This window comes from Cavia porcellus, unplaced genomic scaffold (assembly GCF_034190915.1).
Source record: "Cavia porcellus strain 051 isolate PalLab524CR breed Dunkin Hartley unplaced genomic scaffold, mCavPor4.1 scaffold_2, whole genome shotgun sequence".
NCBI classification, from domain to species: domain Eukaryota; kingdom Metazoa; phylum Chordata; class Mammalia; order Rodentia; family Caviidae; genus Cavia; species Cavia porcellus.
Window position 1 is genome coordinate 26,115,650 of NW_026947485.1, and position 19,409 is coordinate 26,135,058.

Here is a 19,409-nt window from a genome sequence, read left to right on the forward strand (position 1 = left end):
TTTTTACATGGATTTTAATATGGAACTGAAACTAAGTTTATTCAACTCCATGACCTGAACAAAACAGTGAAGTCCTTAAAGGGGGCGGGGGAGCCAAAAAGGTTCCTGCCCAAAACTAAGTGACCGAGCCTCTTAGACATAATGCCATGCCATGATGTGCAGTGAGGTGTCCCACTTGGGAACTTTTTAATAAAAGAGGCGTACTCGCCACAGGAAATCTCACCCAGGACTAAAAGATTCCAAGACACAGTTACTTGATCTAAATACTCCTTTTAATTTACACTGCATTTTGCTTCTTTAAGAGCAGTTTGGGACTGGGGATTTAGCTCTGTGGCATAGCACCTGTCTGGCAAGTGTGGGGTCCTAAGTTCGATTCCTCACACACACACCCCAAAAAAGATAATTTAGCTAAGACCTAAAAAATGTGTTCATCTTTCTTGCTTCTGCCTTAAGCAGCAAGTTAGCAATTTTAAGGTGACAGTTTCACTCTGGAGACTCTGGGAAGCCCCCCTGGGTATGAGCACTATGAAGCAGCAGCCTGCAGGCTTGCTTCTGCCAAGCCAACAGCACACTGCCAAGACGACGCAGCTAAGGCAGCGTGCGCTATGCCAACTCCAGCTCTTGCACTGCTTCACTGGCTGCCAAGTCCCTCTTCCCTACTATTTGAGCATTTCTGAAAGGAGCATTTCCTGTCATTTATAAACTAGAAGTTTGCCAATGAAGTACTGTGTGAGCCAGCTGCCAGGCAGTAACTAGAGAGTTTTTGTCTGTTGGAAGAACCAACTCTTTGGCTGTATTGGAAAAGACTCAACCTGGCAGGTTCCGGGAAAGAGAGAATGTCGGGGTAGTGTGGGGGAGCTCGCAATGGAACAGAGACAAGCGGTCTCATCAAAAACAAGACACAGCATTCTGCTTTCATGTTACAAAGCAAGACGAAGAAAAGTGAGTACAGAAATGAGGCAATTCTAAAAGAGGAAACTGTAGAAAAATATTGAGTTGGTTCCTTTGGAACATTTTCCTGTCAAAACCTCTTAGGTAGTAATATACATTTAACAAAAAGCAGAGATTCATGGGACATCAAAGATAAGATGACTTTACTCAGTAAATCTGATTTCTCTGAGAGAGCATCTAAGGAATGGCAAGCTTCTCATGAGCAAGTGTAGATACCAGAAGCCAACGGAGGGGCATCTAAACCCTGGGAACAAATACTTGTCAACCATTAATTCTGTAGTCCAGAGAAACTGAGGCTTTTGTAAAATTATTGCCTTTAAAAACAATAATGTATTTCAATTTCAAAAAGTAATGACCATTAGGTACACATAATAGTTAATTACAGTAGCTCTTCACTTCTCCAAGGGAGAGGGAGCTCAAAGCCCCAAATCCATGCCTGATGCTGTGGATGATATGGAACCCTAAGCCAGGCACATTGGTGTGTGCCTGTAATCCCAACGCCTGCAAGGCTGAGACAGGAGGATCTCCATGAGTTTAAGGCCAGCCTGGGCTACACTGTGAATTCAAGACCATTCTGGACTACATAAGAGACCTTACCTAAAAACGAAAGCCAAAAACTGAACCCTACATACATCATGCTTTTCCTGAATGTACCTAGCTACATAGAGTAAAGCTTAATTTAGAAATTAGGCACAGATAGAGTAACAATATTTAGTATAACAGAACAATTTTATAACTAAATTTTCATGAAGGTGGTCTCCCCCTCCTCTCTTATTGCTGGGGACTGAATCAAGGACCTTCCTACTAAGCTATACCCCAACCCCCCCCCACACCCTTTTTTGGGTCTTTTTCCTTTTTATCGGTACCAGGGATCGAACTCACGACTGCCTGCTTGCAAGGCAGGTGCTTATGCCACTGAGCTAAATCCCCAGCCCCAACCCTTTATTTTAAGCCAGGATTTCCTGAAGTCACTAAGTTGCCCAGGTTAAGCTCAAATTTTTGGTTCTCTGGCTTTGGGCTCCTAGGTGTCTCTTGAAAGAGTCAAGAAGACACTAGTTATTTTTGGACCATGGCTGACTACAGGTCAAGTAAAAGCATGGAAAGCAAAACCATGGATGAGAGCAACTACTGTATTAGTGATGTGGGAGTAGAAAAAAAAAATCTAGGGAGAGTGAACAAAGCTCTTATAACTCTGTAGTGATATCTTACTCAACCTTTAAGTTATATATACTACAGCAAAACTTCCAGAATGTTCCCTTAACCGTTAGGCCGGAATATTACCTGACAGCTACTAAAAATAGAATTCACTCTAACTGGTATCCAGAGACACAGAATAATTCTCTGAATAATGGCATTTATCTTTTGATTAAAGTAACCCACAGGAATCTGGAACATGGAGTTTCCTCCTACAGAATTTACAAGGTTTTTGGTGTTTTGTTCCTGCAGTACTGGGGATTCAAACTAGGGCCTTGCACATACTGGGCAAGTGCCTCCCACTATGCTACATCCCCAGCCATTACAGTCCTCTCTTTTTCAAAGAATTTAAAAGCTTAGGAGGTTTCCTTTCTTTTTCTTCCTTTCCTTTCCCTACCTCTCCCCTCCCCTTTCCTTTCCCCTTCAGGGTGGGGGGCACTGGAGATTGAACCTGGGACCTTCAACAGCCCTTTTTTGAGACAGGGTCTTGCTTAATCATCAAGTTGCCTAGGCTAAGTTTGAACTTATGATCCTCTTGCCTTAGCCTCCAAGAATGCTGGGACCACAAGTCTGTCCCACCACCTTGGGTTCCTGGGAGGTTTCTTTAACAGGAAATTACACTGAGTCCAGCAGGGCATGTCCAAAACATCTATTTGTCTTTAGTAATTTTGGGCCATCTATTTAATGGTGGGTACATTGGTGGTGCTTTAGACACTATTTCCCAGCTTCCTTTGCAGCTAGACAAGCCCAAGCCTTATTTTCTGGCCAACACAATGCCAGTGGATGTATAAACAGCGATCCTCAAGCATTGTCCTAAATAATGCTGCCATCAAGTTTTGACCCTTTATGTTCTTGTTGGCTGCAATCAAACACGGTGGCTGGAGCTCAAACAGCCATTGTGGGCCGGGGGTGGAATGTGAGGCCACTGGGACACTAGTCCTAGAACGTGGACAGCACCACTGACAGCTGTACGCTGTCTACCCATATAGTCTTCTCATGAAAGAGAAAACTCAGGAAGCCATTTTCCCCTTTAACACACAGCCAAACCACACCCTGGTGCATCCGTGTGCCAAAAGAGACTCAGAGGAGCAAAGACAGATTGGTGGCAGCATCCCACAGAGGCTTGTTGCTCTCTAGATGCCAACAAAGAGTTGGGATGACAGGTGCTCCAGAGATAAGAGGTTTGGTTTTTGGGGTGTATTTTTTTCCTCAACGCTCAAATAAAACGGAACAAAGAAAGAAAAAGGAACACATACCAGTGATTGGTGTTTATGCTTACCTCAAACCTGTCACACACACACTGGTGCTGAGAGACAGTATTCTTTCTGATAATTAGGGTTCCCTCATAGAGCAACAGTTCTTGACTTTGACTAGGGAGCCAAAGAGTCCAGACAACCTTTATAAAACCACAGATTCCCTTCGCTGCTCCCCACCCATGTCTTAATCATGGATTTCATGGAAGTGGGGCACAATTTTCAGCCCGCAGGCTGCATAGCAGCTGCCATGAGCCCCGAGCCCCGGCTTCACATCAGAGTCACCTGGGGTTTTAGAAGCATTGTTTGCATGTCCCCTCTATAGCTCTCATCCAGACAGTTCTGGGGGGATTCCTCAGAGGGTATCTGGTGATGATGGTTAATTTTGAGGATTTAAATTTGAGGAATTCATTTTACCAAAAGCACATAGATGTAAAGTAAAATGTCCACTAGTACTGCAATGATTTTAAGACGTCCATGTTTTACTCCTGTTAGAACCAACATTTCCTTTGTCTGTCCTTGAAACCTAATTCTTGTGTTCTCATTGGCTGTTTCCAATTGCACCTAATTTGACTTATTTTAACTGTAAGCAGAAGCAAAGATCAACCTATTCCTGTAAGATTCTCCTTACATTTACTCTTGGCTCATTAAAGTAGAATAAGTAGCATCACTGGCCTCTTCCTCCATTCTTAAAAAAAGCAAAAAAAAAGCCCCAAAACCTGCCAATTGGGTGTGGCACGTGCCTGTAATCCCAGCACTCTGAGAGGTGGAGGCAGGAAGTCACAAGTTCAAGCCCAGCCTGGGAAAGTTAGTGACTTAGTGAGGAACTCTCTTAAAATACAAAAATAAAAAGATGGGTGAGGATATAGCGTTAGTGCAAAGGCCTCGGGTTCAATCCCTAATATGTTGCACTTCAAACAAACATACACTTGCTAAAAATCAAACATTTGAGACTGTAAAAGCACTTTGGAAATATGAATTGTTAATACAAGATCTCACTTCCCTTAAAATAGTCATTTTTCTAGTAACACAAGAATTCAAAAGAACCGTACAATGGAATCAAAAAATTGACTGAATCCTGAAACTACCTATGATCTTTTATTTCTATATTTTAAAAAGAGTTAACCATTCATTGTAGAAATCTTTCCTACATAAGCATCCAAAAATGTGAAAGACAGATGTTCAGGAAAGCCCAATAGGCTACCACTGTCACATGAAAAGCTTTTCTGACAAGCCTGTCACCAGCAGAGAAGACTTGAGGGAACATGAGAGTGTGGGTACAGAGCAGAGAAAGCCCTCAGCACAGGGTAGCCAGCGGGGCGTACATCAGGCACGTGAGACCCATGTAAACTTCCCTAGCAGTTACACTCTCCATCAGCACACTGGGGCTTTCGACAAATGTCACTGTACACAGAAGTGCCATGGACACCTTTTTCCTAAACCCAACTCTGACATATATGTCCACTTGTAATACAGAAACTAGTGGGTATACTGGAACTTACATACATATACTCTCAAATTTCTACTTTTGACTTTACCTCTGTCCCCAACTTTCACATTATTGAATTCTAGAAATGTTTGACCCAAAAAGTATCAGGCAAGAAAACAAACCCCCAAGCCGAGGAGTTTGCCCTGAGCTGAGACAAACTCAGGACAAAAAGCTGAGCTACACCTGTGCTCTGACTCCAGGCTCTTTAGCACCAAGGCTTACACGCACCAGCTACTTCAGATTGCTTTTAGCTGTGCTGGCAAGCCTGTGGTGAGGCATAATGAATCTATTTACACTTGACAATTGCTTGAAATTCTGTTTGAGGTCTTGCTATGTGACCCAAGCTGGCCTTGAACTCCTGGGTTTAAGTGATTCTCTTGCCCCAGCCAAGTTCCTGGGAAAAGCATGCATCACCGTGGTCAGCTTATATTTCATTGAAATACTGGTGACTACCCTGAGATCTGGGGTGAGGATGCACTACTATGCCCAGCTTCTATGTAATGGAAGTACTGGTGGCTATCCTCAGATCAGTTATATGGTTCCCAGGCTTGAACGCACATAGAAATGGCAGGGGGAGGACGCAATGCTGCTGAGAATAAAGGAAGAAACACATTGAAAGAGGGCAAGAACTCAGAACATTGATTAGCCTGGTGCATTCCAGGATGGGGAAGAGAAATTCTCATTTCTAAGAGATAAACAATCCAGGCATGCCAGCACATACCTGTAATACCAGCAATCAGAAAGCTAAGGCAAGGACTTCCGGGAGAACATGGTGGACAGATAGCAGCAGCTACAAAGGCTCTCTGAGAGACCCAGCTTAGAATCCAGGAATGGTGCGGAGTGAGGAATCCTAAGCAAGAGGAGATACACCCTGCTGACCAAGAACTAAATGGGCTCAGAGAAACCAACTGGGAATGCAATCCTGGTGCTATAACAGGAACAGATAAAGCCTCAGCGTGGAAGCTGGAGCCTGCGCCATTGGAAGCCTCGATTTGGGTTTCCTGCCACCGCGGCTGCGTCTGAATCTGCTCGGCAGGGAGAGAGACGTGCAAAAGCTCTGAGAATGGGAATCAGTGAACGGAGTTGAGAGCGAGACGGGCGGGAGCCATGCATCGACCTGCGGTGAGTGAGGGAAACTGGGACTCTCCCACGGTCTAGGAGGCTCTAACAGAGGACATTCTGGAGCAGGGCAGACTTGCTGGAACAGGGCGCTGTAGTGACTTCAGTCACATATACCCCCCTCAAGCGGGACTGATGAGCAGTGCTTAGCCTACGTGATGCTGCTGGCTGAGACCCAGTAGGCTAGCACAACCCAGGTCCCAGCGCCTGGAGGTGCACCCTAGCAGTGAAGCCTTCAGTAGGTTGACCTGGAGAGGCGGGACCCACATAGGCTGCCCGGTCCGTAACTCCCTGGTGCACTGCAGTGGGCGGGAACACCTAGCCGGCGCAATTCAATCAGACTGTGGCCGACAGGGAAGGAAGCTGAGCCTCCTATATACGCTTGTATATATAAGGAACAAAAAGAATATGGGAAGAGGGAGCAACAAGAAAGGCTCGTTGGCCCCCAATCCTGAAAAATAGGCAATAGCAGACACGGCACCAATAGACATAAAGCGCTATCTCCAGAGCCTCATAGATGAGTTCAGGAATGAAGTTATTAATGATGTGAAGCAAGACATAAGCAGAATAGTTAGAGAAATGCTAAGCACCACCCAAGAAAAAACAGATGGTGGAATGGAAGAACAGAAAAAGAGGGGAGAATTGTTTGATGGAGAAAATAAAGAAAACATAAAATACGTGAAGCAGGTTCAAAGGGGTTACCAGGAAACTAAAAACTCTATTGAAAACTGGCATAACAGCTTGAAAGAAACTAAAGATAGATTATCTGAACTGGAAAGCAGATTTGTAATATGGGAGCATGAAATGAAAAATTCTTAAAAATAACAAAGAAACAAACAGCAATAATACAAAGACTAGAAGATGATAAGAGGATCTATAACTTAAGAATTAAGAACATAAAAGAAGAGATAGGGACACAAACAAATGAACTACAAAAGCTACTCGCAGAAATAATCCAGGAGAATTTCCCTAATTTAGCAAAAGGTAAAGATACTTAGATGTATGAAGCATACAGGACCCCAGCCACCTACTACCCAAACAGAGCTACACCCAGGCATATAATAATCAAAATTCCAGAAATCCAATATAAGAACAGAATATTAAAAGCCGTCAAAGACAAGAAACAGATCACTTACAAGGGAACACCCATCAGAATTACAGCAGACTTCTTAATTCAAGCTTTGAAAGATAATAACCTCCAGCCAAGATTGATATATCCTGCGCAACTATCCCTGGAAATTGATGGAAAAACAAGGTGCTTCCAGGATAAAGAGGAACTAGGGGAATATGCAACCACCAATTCAACTCTACAGAGAATACTGCAGGATATTCTAAAAAAGAAAAATATGAAGAATCCAGAAATAGTGGCAGAGAGCCCACAATGAATGGAGCAGAAAACAAAATGAAGAAGACAAACTGACAACTAATGACAGAAAAAGAGCTCAACAGAAACGAGGCAGAAAAGATTGGATGACAGGAACAGCTATTTTGGAGAAAACGACGTCTTAATAGGTAATGCTGATTTAGTATCATCTTGTTTTGAAGTCCCATCAAGCTTTTGTTCTTTTGTCTCCATCAGTCTTAATAGGTTGTATCTTACTGGATTTTATTATATGTGACAGTATAAATAAAAACTTTTATAGACAAGGAGAGTATACAGAAACCATTGTTCATTTTCTGTTAGTTGATTCTAAATACCCTGTAATATTGTCATTCTCTTGAATGGTTTTACATTTCTTTGATATATTTGATGCTACAGTATACGAAGTTATACTCAAAGATTTCAAGGAAAGAGACAATATGGTAACTACTTTTATGTCGGGATTATCTTGTGGTGAAACACTATTTTGCTTAAATGGTTATGTTTTGATCTGCGCTGTTTTGTTGTTATGCCCTCTTTTATCTCAATCTCCATTTTATTATTTACTTCTTTATTTTTATCCTTTTAATTAAGGGAAAAATAAATTTAAAAAGCAGGATATATTATAGTAACCCACTTTGATTTTCTATTAACTTGATTCAAAGCCCTGTATTGCTCTCACCATCTTGTTTTGACTGATGTTCCTCTATTCTGTTTTGCTTGATAGTACCAGGTTCGAAAGTTTAGGCAACAGCTGTGAAAATAGTGGGATTCATTATGACGCCCATTCTGGTTAACTATTATCTTCTTTTGAAGACCTGTAATGTCTCCAATGTCTTGGTTTTGTTGGTTTCGTTCTTTACTGTTTTGTTCTATTTTATTATAACTGATGATATAGGCAATTCTATTTGAGATAGTGGGAGGCATTATGGTAAGCATTGTTGATCACCTTGCATTATGTTTTTACATTATCTATTATGTCCACCCTTTTGATTTGACCAACTCTGTTGTGTTATGTCACATTTGGTTTTACTCTCTTCCAAAAAAAGTAATAAGAACTGTGGGAGTAATAAAACCCAAAATGTGTAATAGTCATTGTACAAAAGAGAGGAAAAGAAAGTGCTCTAAACGATATAACTGCATGTATACTTAAGTGTGTAAGATAGACAATGATATTACTGAGTTTTTTTGGATCACTGAACAGAACTGTTTGCAGTCTCACTGTTTGAATGTCCACTTTATATGCTTTAATTTTGTAACTTGAACAAATATTTCTAAGATGACAACATGTAATCCATTAACTAGTGATTTCCTACTGTTTATTTTTTTTCTGAAATTCTGTATAACTTGTACCCTTTTTCTACTTTTTTTTTCTTTTTCTCCTTAAATAAAATTTAAAAAAAAAAAAGAGAGAGAAAGCTAAGAAAAGAAGACTGCAGCAAGTTCAAGACTGCCCTGGTCTACACAGTGAGGATGAGACATATCAGAGACAGAGCCACAGAGACACAGAATGAGAGTATGTAGTGTTTCCTGCAGAATTTTAAAGCGCTTTAACTACCAATACATTTTTTCTAGGCAATGATATAATGGAATCCTCAACTTTTTCCACTTGGTCATTTCCCTGAATTAGTATATATCACTCAAAATATAAGACAGTCAAACCAGATAGAAGGGATATACAACCAAATTCATGACAGAAGATTCTAAAATGCTGATTTTATTTCACATAAACCTACCAGCAATCGGTGTTGATTTAATAATGCAACTGAATGATTAACTACTTTCAGATTTACTGTCGAATGTCTACTGTGTTGCAATTATTTTTATACTACCCCTATTTCCTATTTTCCTATTTCTGACCTTACAGAAAATACTACTGTTAAAGGATAGATATAAACATAACACATTTCTAACACAGATTTATTATGTTTGCAGATTTGTGTGCACATGTATCCCTCCAACACCCACGTAGAATTGTGAACAAAACTATCTTAGCTCTATAAAACAGCAAACACTCAAAATGAAATCGTGTCTGATCTTTCTTGAAGTGCCATGGATTCCTCTGTCCTAAACCCAACCCTGTAACAAATCTGTTCACCTGTAATACAAAAACGAATGGCTATATTGGAATTTAAGTACATACTCACTCTCAAATGTGACAAAAGCAGGTGACAAAAGAAAGTTAATAAAATCCTTTTCTGCAGTGCTGAAAAATAATCAACTTCCCATCCCCTCTTTCAAAATCACAAACTATTTGTTTTTTTGTTCGACATAGGGTGTCAATATATCTTTTTTTTTTTTTTGTCTTTTTCCTTTTTATTGGTACCAGGGATCGAACTCACGACTGCCTGCTTGTAAGGCAGGCGCTTATGCCGCTGAGCTAAATCCCCAGCCCCTAATATATCTTATATTTAGGAACACATGCTAATAACTCTGCCATCTAACATCTTCAACATAACTTAGGGGGTGGTGGTTTTTTTTTTTTTTTTTTTTTAGTTTTTGGTACAGGGATCAAACTTAGGACCTCACATGTGCCAGGCAAATGCTCGTGCCACTGAGGTAAATCCCTGGCCCAGTAACTTGGGTCTTTTAGTTGGACTCAGGTCAAATGGAAAATTTTACTGACAAAAATGGAGAGAACACAACAACTCTGACAGAGGAGAGACCAGGTGGGCTCAAGGCTCTGCCTTAAGGTTTTCCACAATGAGCACCCAATGTCACACAAGTTGGGGGCGATAAAGTCTGATGAATCCCTCTTAACAAAGAAAGCCAAACCAGTGACCTTACCTCAAACTGTGGATAGGGAGGCATAGCAGAAGGGGGCCCTGAGGTGGGAGGCGGCATCCCTGAAGTGGGCGGGAACAGACCCAAGGCATTCAGATTTAAACCAGGAATTAAATGTGCTTGAAGCTGCAATAGTAAAAAGGTCCTTTAATCTGACATTAGAAGAATAAAGCAAAAGGGAGCATTTAAGTGACAGTATTCAGATCATGACCTTGTGTAATGAATTAAAAACTGTATCATGATTCAAAGTTCAGATCAGATGTTCCAAGAGACTATACTTCAATAGTTTACATCTGTTGACATTTTTAAATCTGTGGACTGGTCTGTCGCAGCCTTGACCCCCAGCTACAGTGACGGCCTTGAGGTCACCTCCTTTGGCCCGCAGGACCGCTCAGTGCTGAGCCAGGACTGAGCTGTGCACCACAAGCGGTGCGTTAGCTGAGGGGTAAACAAGCAAGATCTGCTCTTTGAAAAGTGTATCAAGGACACAGGAGCAACTATGAAGACATCTTTACTCCTTGGCAAAACTAGGCACTCACAGGTCTTACAGGCCTCAGACAGTCAAACCCACTGGAAATCAGGTCCCGCTCCCACGTAACACCTGCAAGTCGACACATCTTTGGAATGAATACGGGGCCAGAGAAGGGATTCTGGTTTTGTTTAACTCTAGAAGTTTTAAAAAGGTGGTGAGGAGAATTAAAACTTGAGTGTGCTCGATAATCTTTTTAAAGGTCTGTGGAGCTGATTTTAATCCCAGCTGATTCTGAAACATTTAAAGCAGCAGTGATGATGTGAGGGCTGACACACCATCATGTTGGTGAAAGGATCAGCACTGTAGCTCTTTTCACAAAGGCAGGACTTTCACATTTCCTTTCTCTCAGGTTTACAGTTCCAAGACAGGTGTCCCTAGCGAATTTCACTATATCACTTATTTCAAAATTTGAGATGAACTTTTTTTTTGAGACCAGGTTTCAAAATGTAATTGAGGCTGGGCTTGAATTTATTATGTAACCCAGGCTGGCCTCCAACTCACGGCAGTCTCAGCTTTCTGAGTGCTGGTATTACAGGGAACCAGCTAGATAGAAATACAGGCAGTCAGGCCCTCCAAGAAGCCTGCACAGTGGACCCGATGTCTGATGACCTTGGAGGAGACAGACCTCTTGCTGGGGCCAGATCTCAGGACAGAAGGCAAAACCAATACAACCACACCCTCAAGTATAATCATCAGGGATTAAATCTGGATCACCTTGAGAAGCCAAGAGTCACCATCCCAATCCCCTATAGAAGGAGTCACTCATCTCTTAAGAATACCTGCTCTCTATGTGACTTGCCTCCCCATTTGTTTCAAATTTAATCCACTTTACCTGAGCTATTAATCTTATTGGCTAAACATAGCAAGTTCCCCACTTTTTTCCAGTTTAGACTCACCTCACCTCATGGTTTTATTCTATAAAAACCCCAAGAAAATACAGAATCTTTGGCAACCCTCTGGGGATCCCTTCTCTCTCTCAGACAGAAGCTTTCTTTCAATAAATATATTCTGCTCTTAACCTCCATTGTTGCTAAAATTCATTCTTTGATTTTAGAGAACACGAACTCATATCAGACACAGTAGGTTGGGAAGTTTCATTCCCCTATAACCCTGGGATTACAGGTGTGTATGACCACTCCGGGCAAGGTTGATGGACGTTTGAAGCTTCCATTTGTAGCACCATTCCATCCACTGAAAAATGCTAGTAATTTGCTCTAATCGCCTTAGATACACTATACAAATTTGTCATTTGAAATATTTTCCTCTCAGCCCCTTCTTCTTTCTGGAGACATGGTCTCACTATGAGATTACAGGGTTATCACTTAAAATCATCTCTATCTCTATGATTTTTAAGTAACCAAGTAAGTTTAAACCTAATGTTTTTGTTTATTTTGTGGGGCTAAGAGATCAAACCCAGGTCTTAACACATGGTAGGCGTGCTTTAGCACTGAGCTACACTCTCAGCTCCTAAACTTGTATTTTTTATACTAACTTGCACAGCTATTGCGACTCCAGTAAGCATGCAAAGTACACTGCAGCTCCATTCACAGATGAAGAAAAAGGCTCAGAGATAATGAGTAAATTATCCAAAAGAACAAAGTTACAGCTCACAAATCCTGGGCTAGGATTCAAATCTAGGTCACATCCCTCTAATACCAGGCTTTCCTCACAGATAAAGAAGCCACAACCTACAAACTGTCAAAGAGTGCCTTCCCTTCGGTGCCAGGGATTTTCTTATGGTGCTAAAAATCCATTAAAACCACTTCTCATGCAATTGTCAATAAAGAAATTAACATTAACACGATAAAAATCATCTTTTAACTACTTATCAAAATAAAGACACGTGCTTCACTTAAAACTGACATTCATGGAAGCAATATCATTTTCGTAAGATTCCCTGATCTTCTTCATTATCTCTTCCTCAGCCTTGGCACACGTTTCCACACTGCCTTTAACAGTAATGGTGCGCTCTGGATTATACAGCGTCAGCTCCTGCAATCTGCAGATTGAAAAAAGAGAAGGAAAAAAAGGGAAATTATAGAAGAAAGAGTCAATAATTCAGCCACAGAAGGCAATTAAAACCAAACTCTGTTAATGGGCATGTAAAAGTGAGTGGTCAAACATGATGAAGAAATGAGAAATCCCAAAAAAGCCCAAAAATTATAAAAGCTGCAAGGGAAAAGAAATATTTACCCTCTCACCCTCCAAAAATTACTGTACATATTTAGTTTAATTTCATGTCTTAGACACAGCTAACTTGCCCACATAAGTTGAATCACTTTCACAAGGTAACAGAGAACTGAAATGGACTGATCAGAAGGATGTACAGTTTTAGCGTAAACTCATGCCAATTGCATTTTCAGGGACACTAAGCAAGAGAATCACATGGCAGGATTCCCACAGAGTCATCCAGAATTCACGTGCCTCAATAGTATATTTTTAGAATTTAGCAGCAGACTGGGGGAAATAATATAAATCAATCCAACTCAACTTTTTTTGTGGTACTGGATTGAACTCAAGGCTTTGCAATAAACTATGTGTATCTGCAGACTTTTTTTTTTTTTTTTTTTTTTTTTAAGACAGACTCTCCTTTAGTTGATAAATGATCCAAACTGGGTTTGAATTTTCAACCCTCCTGCCTTGGCCTTCCAAAGTGCTGAGATTATAGACTTGTGCCATTATACCCAGCTCCAGTTTAACTACATTTTAAAGATAGTCCACTGGTGACCATTTAGAGTACAAAAAAAGATAAACTCTCATAAGCAGAAGAGGGGTAGAAGGAAGGGGAATGGGGGAAAAAAGAGGCAGCAAGATATAGTATGTACAGGTACACATTCCCTGTATATACATGATGAATGTGAGCTTTATGTATATCTAAATGTACCAATAAAATTTTATGAGGGGGAGGAGGGAGGCGGGCAGGCAGAGGCAGACTTCCCATTTAACCCAGGTCCTGCCAATGCTTCAAAGATCCACTGACAATTCTGAGGACACCTAAAGCCTAACAAACTGGTGAACAGCCTTGGAAGAAAAGTAATGAGAAAGAAACATAACTGCAAACTGGTTAAGAATGTATACGGAAAGGACCAGGTATACTGGCACAGTTTTCCTTTATATTCTTAGACTCAGAATTACTATTTGCACTACTAGTAAAATGTCATAGACTAACCTTGAGTCAGATGAATGGGGTTTTATTCCTTAATTCTTTCTCAAAATTGCTAAAAATGTAAAACAACTATATAATGAAGCAAATAAAAGCTGTTCATTTTAGACTATTTAGACTCATCCCTAGGCTCCCCCAGGCCTGCCAAGCATTTTGTGTTATAACTGTATCATTCTTTTTCAGTTCCTCAGTCTCTTCCCACCTTTAGGGGGGCTCTAACGGAATCACAGAGTTTCAGAGTGCTCTGGACTCTCGGTGTGGCAGCTCCCTCCAAGATGTCTCCCTTCTTCCTGTTTCCTGTAGTGCCTGCACACAATGAAGAGGGCTGACTCACCTAAGCAGTGTCAGCAAAATGGCAGCATTTCTGCACCTCTGCCACAGTGCCGCTTCCACCTGGCTGTGTCTGAGACCTCTTCCTCCGAGCGAGCACATAGTTCCACTTGCAAACACTCACCCGAGCAGCTCTGAGGCCTCACCAACCACTGGCGGCAGCCAGCAGCGTAAGGAGCCCGAGTCAGAAGCAGGGGGCCTCAAGTCCTGACCCACAGGAACTGGCTGAGCAATATAAATGTATGTTGGCTGTCAAACACCAGAATGACTTGTTATACAGCAAAGGATAATGAACTAGACTGATCACACATCTCAACTTTGGAAATCAGTGTCAGAAAGCATCATCAAGACTTCACCTAGAAAATATGAATGCAAAGCATTCAGTTATCCCTGCCTCCTCATGACAGAGGTAATGCTTTCAATATGGGTTAGAAACAGACAGTAGGCAACAGACTTGAATTTGAGAAATGACATCCAAGTGTAACAGCTGGCCGTAGCAGCTGGAAAGACAGGAAAGTAAAGCACAGAACAACGGACAGCCTATAAATAATGTGTGTGAAAGTTTAATTCTAAAGCAAAGCAGTACTTACGGAGATATTGTGATTTTAGTGTCTGTGTCCTGCTCAATTTTTTTAAGGTTTCTTCCTTCTTTACCAATAAGACGGCCAACAAAGTTATTATGAGCTAAAATCTTCAGTGGGATTTCTTCTGTGCTATAAATAGAAAAATTATGAAAGTTAACTTGCTCTTGGATAAAAAGATAATATTCATTCATTAAACACTACTACCTACCTACCATACGGGAAATGTTATGCTAGGTGCATACTGATAACTGGGCCACATGCTAAGAACACACAAATAGAGGGTGTGAAAAACATTTTAAAAAATGCTTTTTCTTTCATTCACTTCAGGGTATCTACCTTTAATGATGGCTTCTCTTAATCTATATTCCTAAACCCCTAAAACCAGAACCCAATGTACAAAGGCAAAATAGTGCAATCCTAGTAAAAATGTAAAAATACATACCTAGAAGACATGCACAATTTATGAAGGAAACAAAAATCCACAGCAGTCATACTTTGGGGGATAGCATATGAGCAGGAAGTGGAGGTTTTCACTTTGCATTCTGTACCTTTTGGAATTTCTAAACCATACACATACCACTGTTTTTAAAAGTTGCTAGGGTTACTGAACAGTGAGCTTTGCCTTGTCTCTACTAAGAAATGATTACATTCTTATACCATTCATGTATAACACTATTACTAGGGCATATTTAAAGGTTTCTATAAATTAAGTATTGGTGTTGAGGTTCCCAGGCTAGATTCTAAGAGGCTTATTCTGAATTACACTTGTAGCACAGTGTTATTCTGGACATTAAGTGGTATAGAATCCAACCTCCACTCAAGTTCCTATGCAAAAGATATTAAAGAGTTCCACCTACAACACCTCACTGAATCTCCAGTTTACCATAGCACAGAATCACTGACTTCCTCACCTTGCAGAGCCACTGCTTTCGAGGGCTAGCACTAGGCAGAGGGCAAGCTCAGAGCTCCAGTGAGCTCTCAGTAACGAATGACTCTAGATCTAGGACCCCTCTCGAGGTAGGACACTTCTTGGTCTTAGGTTAGTTTTCTATGTCTTCTAGGTGCCTTCTTCCACAGCTGGACTCTCTTGCCCATTATCAACAATTGATCCATATCCACACATGGATGAAAATGGAACATTTAAGACTTTACGCTTCACAACCAAATCAAGTATCAAACACTGCAGCTCAATGGATTCCATTTCCCTTTGCCTGTTAGCAGTTCCCAAGAAGTGTGTCATAGAAATTCAAAGAGAGACAGCATATAACATCTTTCATAGGTTAGTTCTCTTTACTTACAATTTTATATCTTGAGCTTCCTTATGCATAATCTCCAAAATAGACTTACAAGCCGCGGAGGTGCCTTCAGGGGTAGAAAGGATTGTAATTGACTTCTCAGCAGCCCCTGCATTCTCTTTGCGATGGACATCGATTCTGATAGTAGTGGACACAAACAGAGAGGAAAACAAGAATTGTTGCTGTGTATTAACAAGAAACCCTAATTACAACGGCAAAGTCACTGGACCACTGGGGAAGAGTACACGACTCATTTCCCTCCAGAGCAGAAACTCCTGATGAGCTGTCGGCCCTGAAAAACGAATTTTAATTCTAAGAACACTCTCTCTTCCCTCAACCCAACCAAGCAGAGACATCTTTTCATGCTGCCCAAGCTTTGTATTTAAAGCTTCCTTTCAGATGCCAAAGAACAAAAACCTCATACCACAGAGCCTAAAATTCAGACAAAAGGCTTTCCCCGAGCTAAAACAAACAGCCTCGGAGTGTGGGCCAAGGCTGAAGCCCTGGTTCTACACAGAACAGCCACCAGTCACTGTTGACTAGATCTCATTCATCTGCCTTGCTTGTGTGAGGCTCTCCCAATAGAGTCATACCGCAGTTCATGGATTGACTAATTAATTGATTGATTGATTGATTGATTTTACAGTTTTGGGGAAGATGACTATTTCTATTTGTGGGGGAAGATGGCCAGGGCTGTTAGTCAACTAATGCAGAGTTTGAGAACAGAAGCAAACTTCTGCTGAACACCTTTGTTTGTCAACCAAGCTGTTTGCAAAGGGAAGTGTATGAACTTGGTGTTACTGTGTGCATTTTGCCTCCCAGATAGAGCAGGATCAGTAACAAATAGCGAAGAATGTGTAACCCAAAGGTGGTACTTCTGCTTCCAAGAAGAGCAAATGGCCAATAAACTCAAATTGTGCTCAAAACTAGTAATTATTCACTCAACAGTTAAAATACCATTTTCTTCCAGATCTGCAAATATTCTGAGATTAAACCAAGTGTTGGTGAGATAGAGGGTTAATGGTGTACACTCACATTCTTGGTGGGCACTCGTAGCAAACTGGCAGGAGCCATCACAGGTGAAATGCTTATGACCTGTTGCCCCACAAATTCTTGTATATGTACCGTCAAAGTGAGCACTGACTCAAGAATCCTACTTCTCATAACACCTCCTATAGACAGTGTGTTATGGTCTATGTCTAGATGCCCCTGCGGAGCCTCCTTTGGTCATGGAGTCAGGTCTCTAGAGTTTGTGTTTAATTCATGGTCCAAAGCTGGGACTGTGCTACACCCACCTGGGGCAGGCAGCCTGCATACACTGTGAAAGAGAGAGAGGCTTGCTCTCATGCTCCACCCTGCCCCTTTTTTGGTACTGGGAATCAAACTCAGGACCTGGTGCTTGCTAGGCAGGTGCTTATGCTGCTGAGCTATGTCCCCAGCTATCCTCCCTTTTTGTTCTCATTGCTTTTTGGTATCTGCCACCAAGAACAGTTGCCTCTGTGCAGTGCCACCTTGCCTTAGAGCCGGACGATTATGGATCAAAACCTCACAAACTGTAAGCTAAATAAATATACCTTTCCTTCCCTAATTTTGGATGTTGGATATTTTGTCCCAGCAACAAGAGAAAAGTAACCAACACAGAGTGCCATATGTGAGCTAACAGTGGTGTTTTACACGTCTGGCACTACTGAAAGTTTAGTTCCAGTCTATTTTTTTTCATGGATTCTGTGCAAGGTAGGATGTTTTACAACAAGCCTGGCCACAAGATGCCAGTATCCTCCATTTAGTGTTAACAAACCAATGGTGCTTGCAGATATAGCCATGTCTTCATTGGGGAAATCAGTCTAATTGAGAGTCACTGACATAACATTCACTGGAGCTTTTTTGAGGCAGGGTTTTGCTATATGGTTCAGGCTGGCCTTGAACTCACTTTGTAATCTAGACTGGCCTTGAATTTGCAGCAATCCTCTTGTTTCAGCCTCCCAAGTGCTGGGATTATAGGCATGCTCCACCGCGCCCTGCTGGGAGCACTATTTTTAACAGACAAAAATAATTGGAATTATGTTGAAAATGCTCATTAGAAAGACATGGTCAAATAACAATGCGTCTGCATTGTACAGCCATGGGGTTTGGTTTTGTTCTGCTTTGTCCTGTGGTAGACTCTAACCCAAGATCGTGCACATGCTCAGCAAGTACTCTACTAATGAGAGCTATATCTCCAGCCCACCATAAAGCTACATTTAAAAAAAAGTAATCAAATTAGACATACTTTAAGCGGTCCTTGACCTTAAGAGAAAAAAACTGGAAACTGTACCATAATGACTTCAGTTGCACATTTACCAGGCTTGATGGTATATGCCTGTAGTCTAGATACTCAGACTGAGAGAGGATGACTGGTTCAACCCAAGAATTTGAGGCCTCCTGGGGCAATATACTGAGACTTCATATCTAATCAAAGAAAACATTACGTATGTTACCAGATTCAAGGAACAAGCTCTATAAAGATACAGCCCCAACTTAAGGACTAACTCAAGGTGAACTGTAACTCTTCGTTTTTAATTTGCATTATTTGTACATTTTGAATTAAATACAAATAAACTGATTGTTGTTTAGTAAGTATAAGAAAAAGAATTACCCCCAAATGTGTGCATCTGTGCACCCTGGAGATAAAGAAATTTTAATGAATGTGTCTTTGACACAAAGAACTAAATAACTCATGGCCCTGAGAATAACCACTGATACCAATAAAATCAGTTTGAATTTCATTTTCTAAATGTCTAGGTGAAAAGTTTTGCTAGGCTGAAGTTTTGCTCCTGAATGTGTAACTAAAAATATGGGTAACATAGAAATGAAACAAATCTACCTAGAAAAAACTACAAAACAAAACAAAAACCCTCATGTGTTAGGTAAGTCTCAGTCTCAGGAAACATCTTCCTAATCAGCTTCAATCTCAATTCACTAGCACTTTTCTCCTGGTAACATGCTAATGTGGCCCCTCCTCCTGTGTATTTCCACCCTTTCACTCTGTTAAAGACTACTAAACTCTGATCCCATGAGAAGAGAATGTTACTTTGGTGATTAGGGTGTCCCCCTGAGACTATTCCAGAAACTAAGGTTCTGATAATGATTAGCTGCAATGCCAAGAGTTAATTAGATCCACTGGCAGAGCTCTGCAAATGAATCATCAAATATCACTTCCCTTCTTTTCTACCCCCACTTCCTGCCTTAAGTAAAACAGTTCAATTTAAGTCATAGCTCTTTCATCTGACAAGGAAATGAACAGCTCAAAAAGGAACAAGTCTAATCTGCCATATGACAAAGTAGGGAAACCATGTAATACATTTCTGTAGGTAAT

At 41.0% G+C, this 19,409-nt stretch overlaps 2 protein-coding genes across 3 annotated transcripts in view; one reads left to right on the top strand and one right to left on the bottom strand.

Moving 5' to 3' along the window:
- The window catches only part of Malsu1 (mitochondrial assembly of ribosomal large subunit 1), a 34,863-nt gene extending 25,471 nt beyond the window's left edge, over positions 1–9,392 (top strand). Inside the window, exon 6 of the mRNA XM_003467881.5 lies at positions 8,776–9,392. The gene's annotated coding sequence lies outside the window, so the exon portion shown is untranslated. The remainder of the gene's footprint in view (positions 1–8,775) is intronic.
- Positions 1–19,409, bottom strand: part of Igf2bp3 (insulin like growth factor 2 mRNA binding protein 3) — a 126,642-nt gene that overhangs the window by 13,601 nt on the left and 93,632 nt on the right. For both annotated transcript variants that reach the window (XM_063239455.1, XM_063239463.1), the window contains 4 exons: positions 16,058–16,192; positions 14,766–14,888; positions 12,546–12,681; positions 10,154–10,276 (listed from right to left, as the gene is read on the bottom strand). In XM_063239455.1, the coding sequence (XP_063095525.1) occupies positions 10,154–10,276; positions 12,546–12,681; positions 14,766–14,888; positions 16,058–16,192 (517 nt within the window). The remainder of the gene's footprint in view (positions 1–10,153; positions 10,277–12,545; positions 12,682–14,765; positions 14,889–16,057; positions 16,193–19,409) is intronic.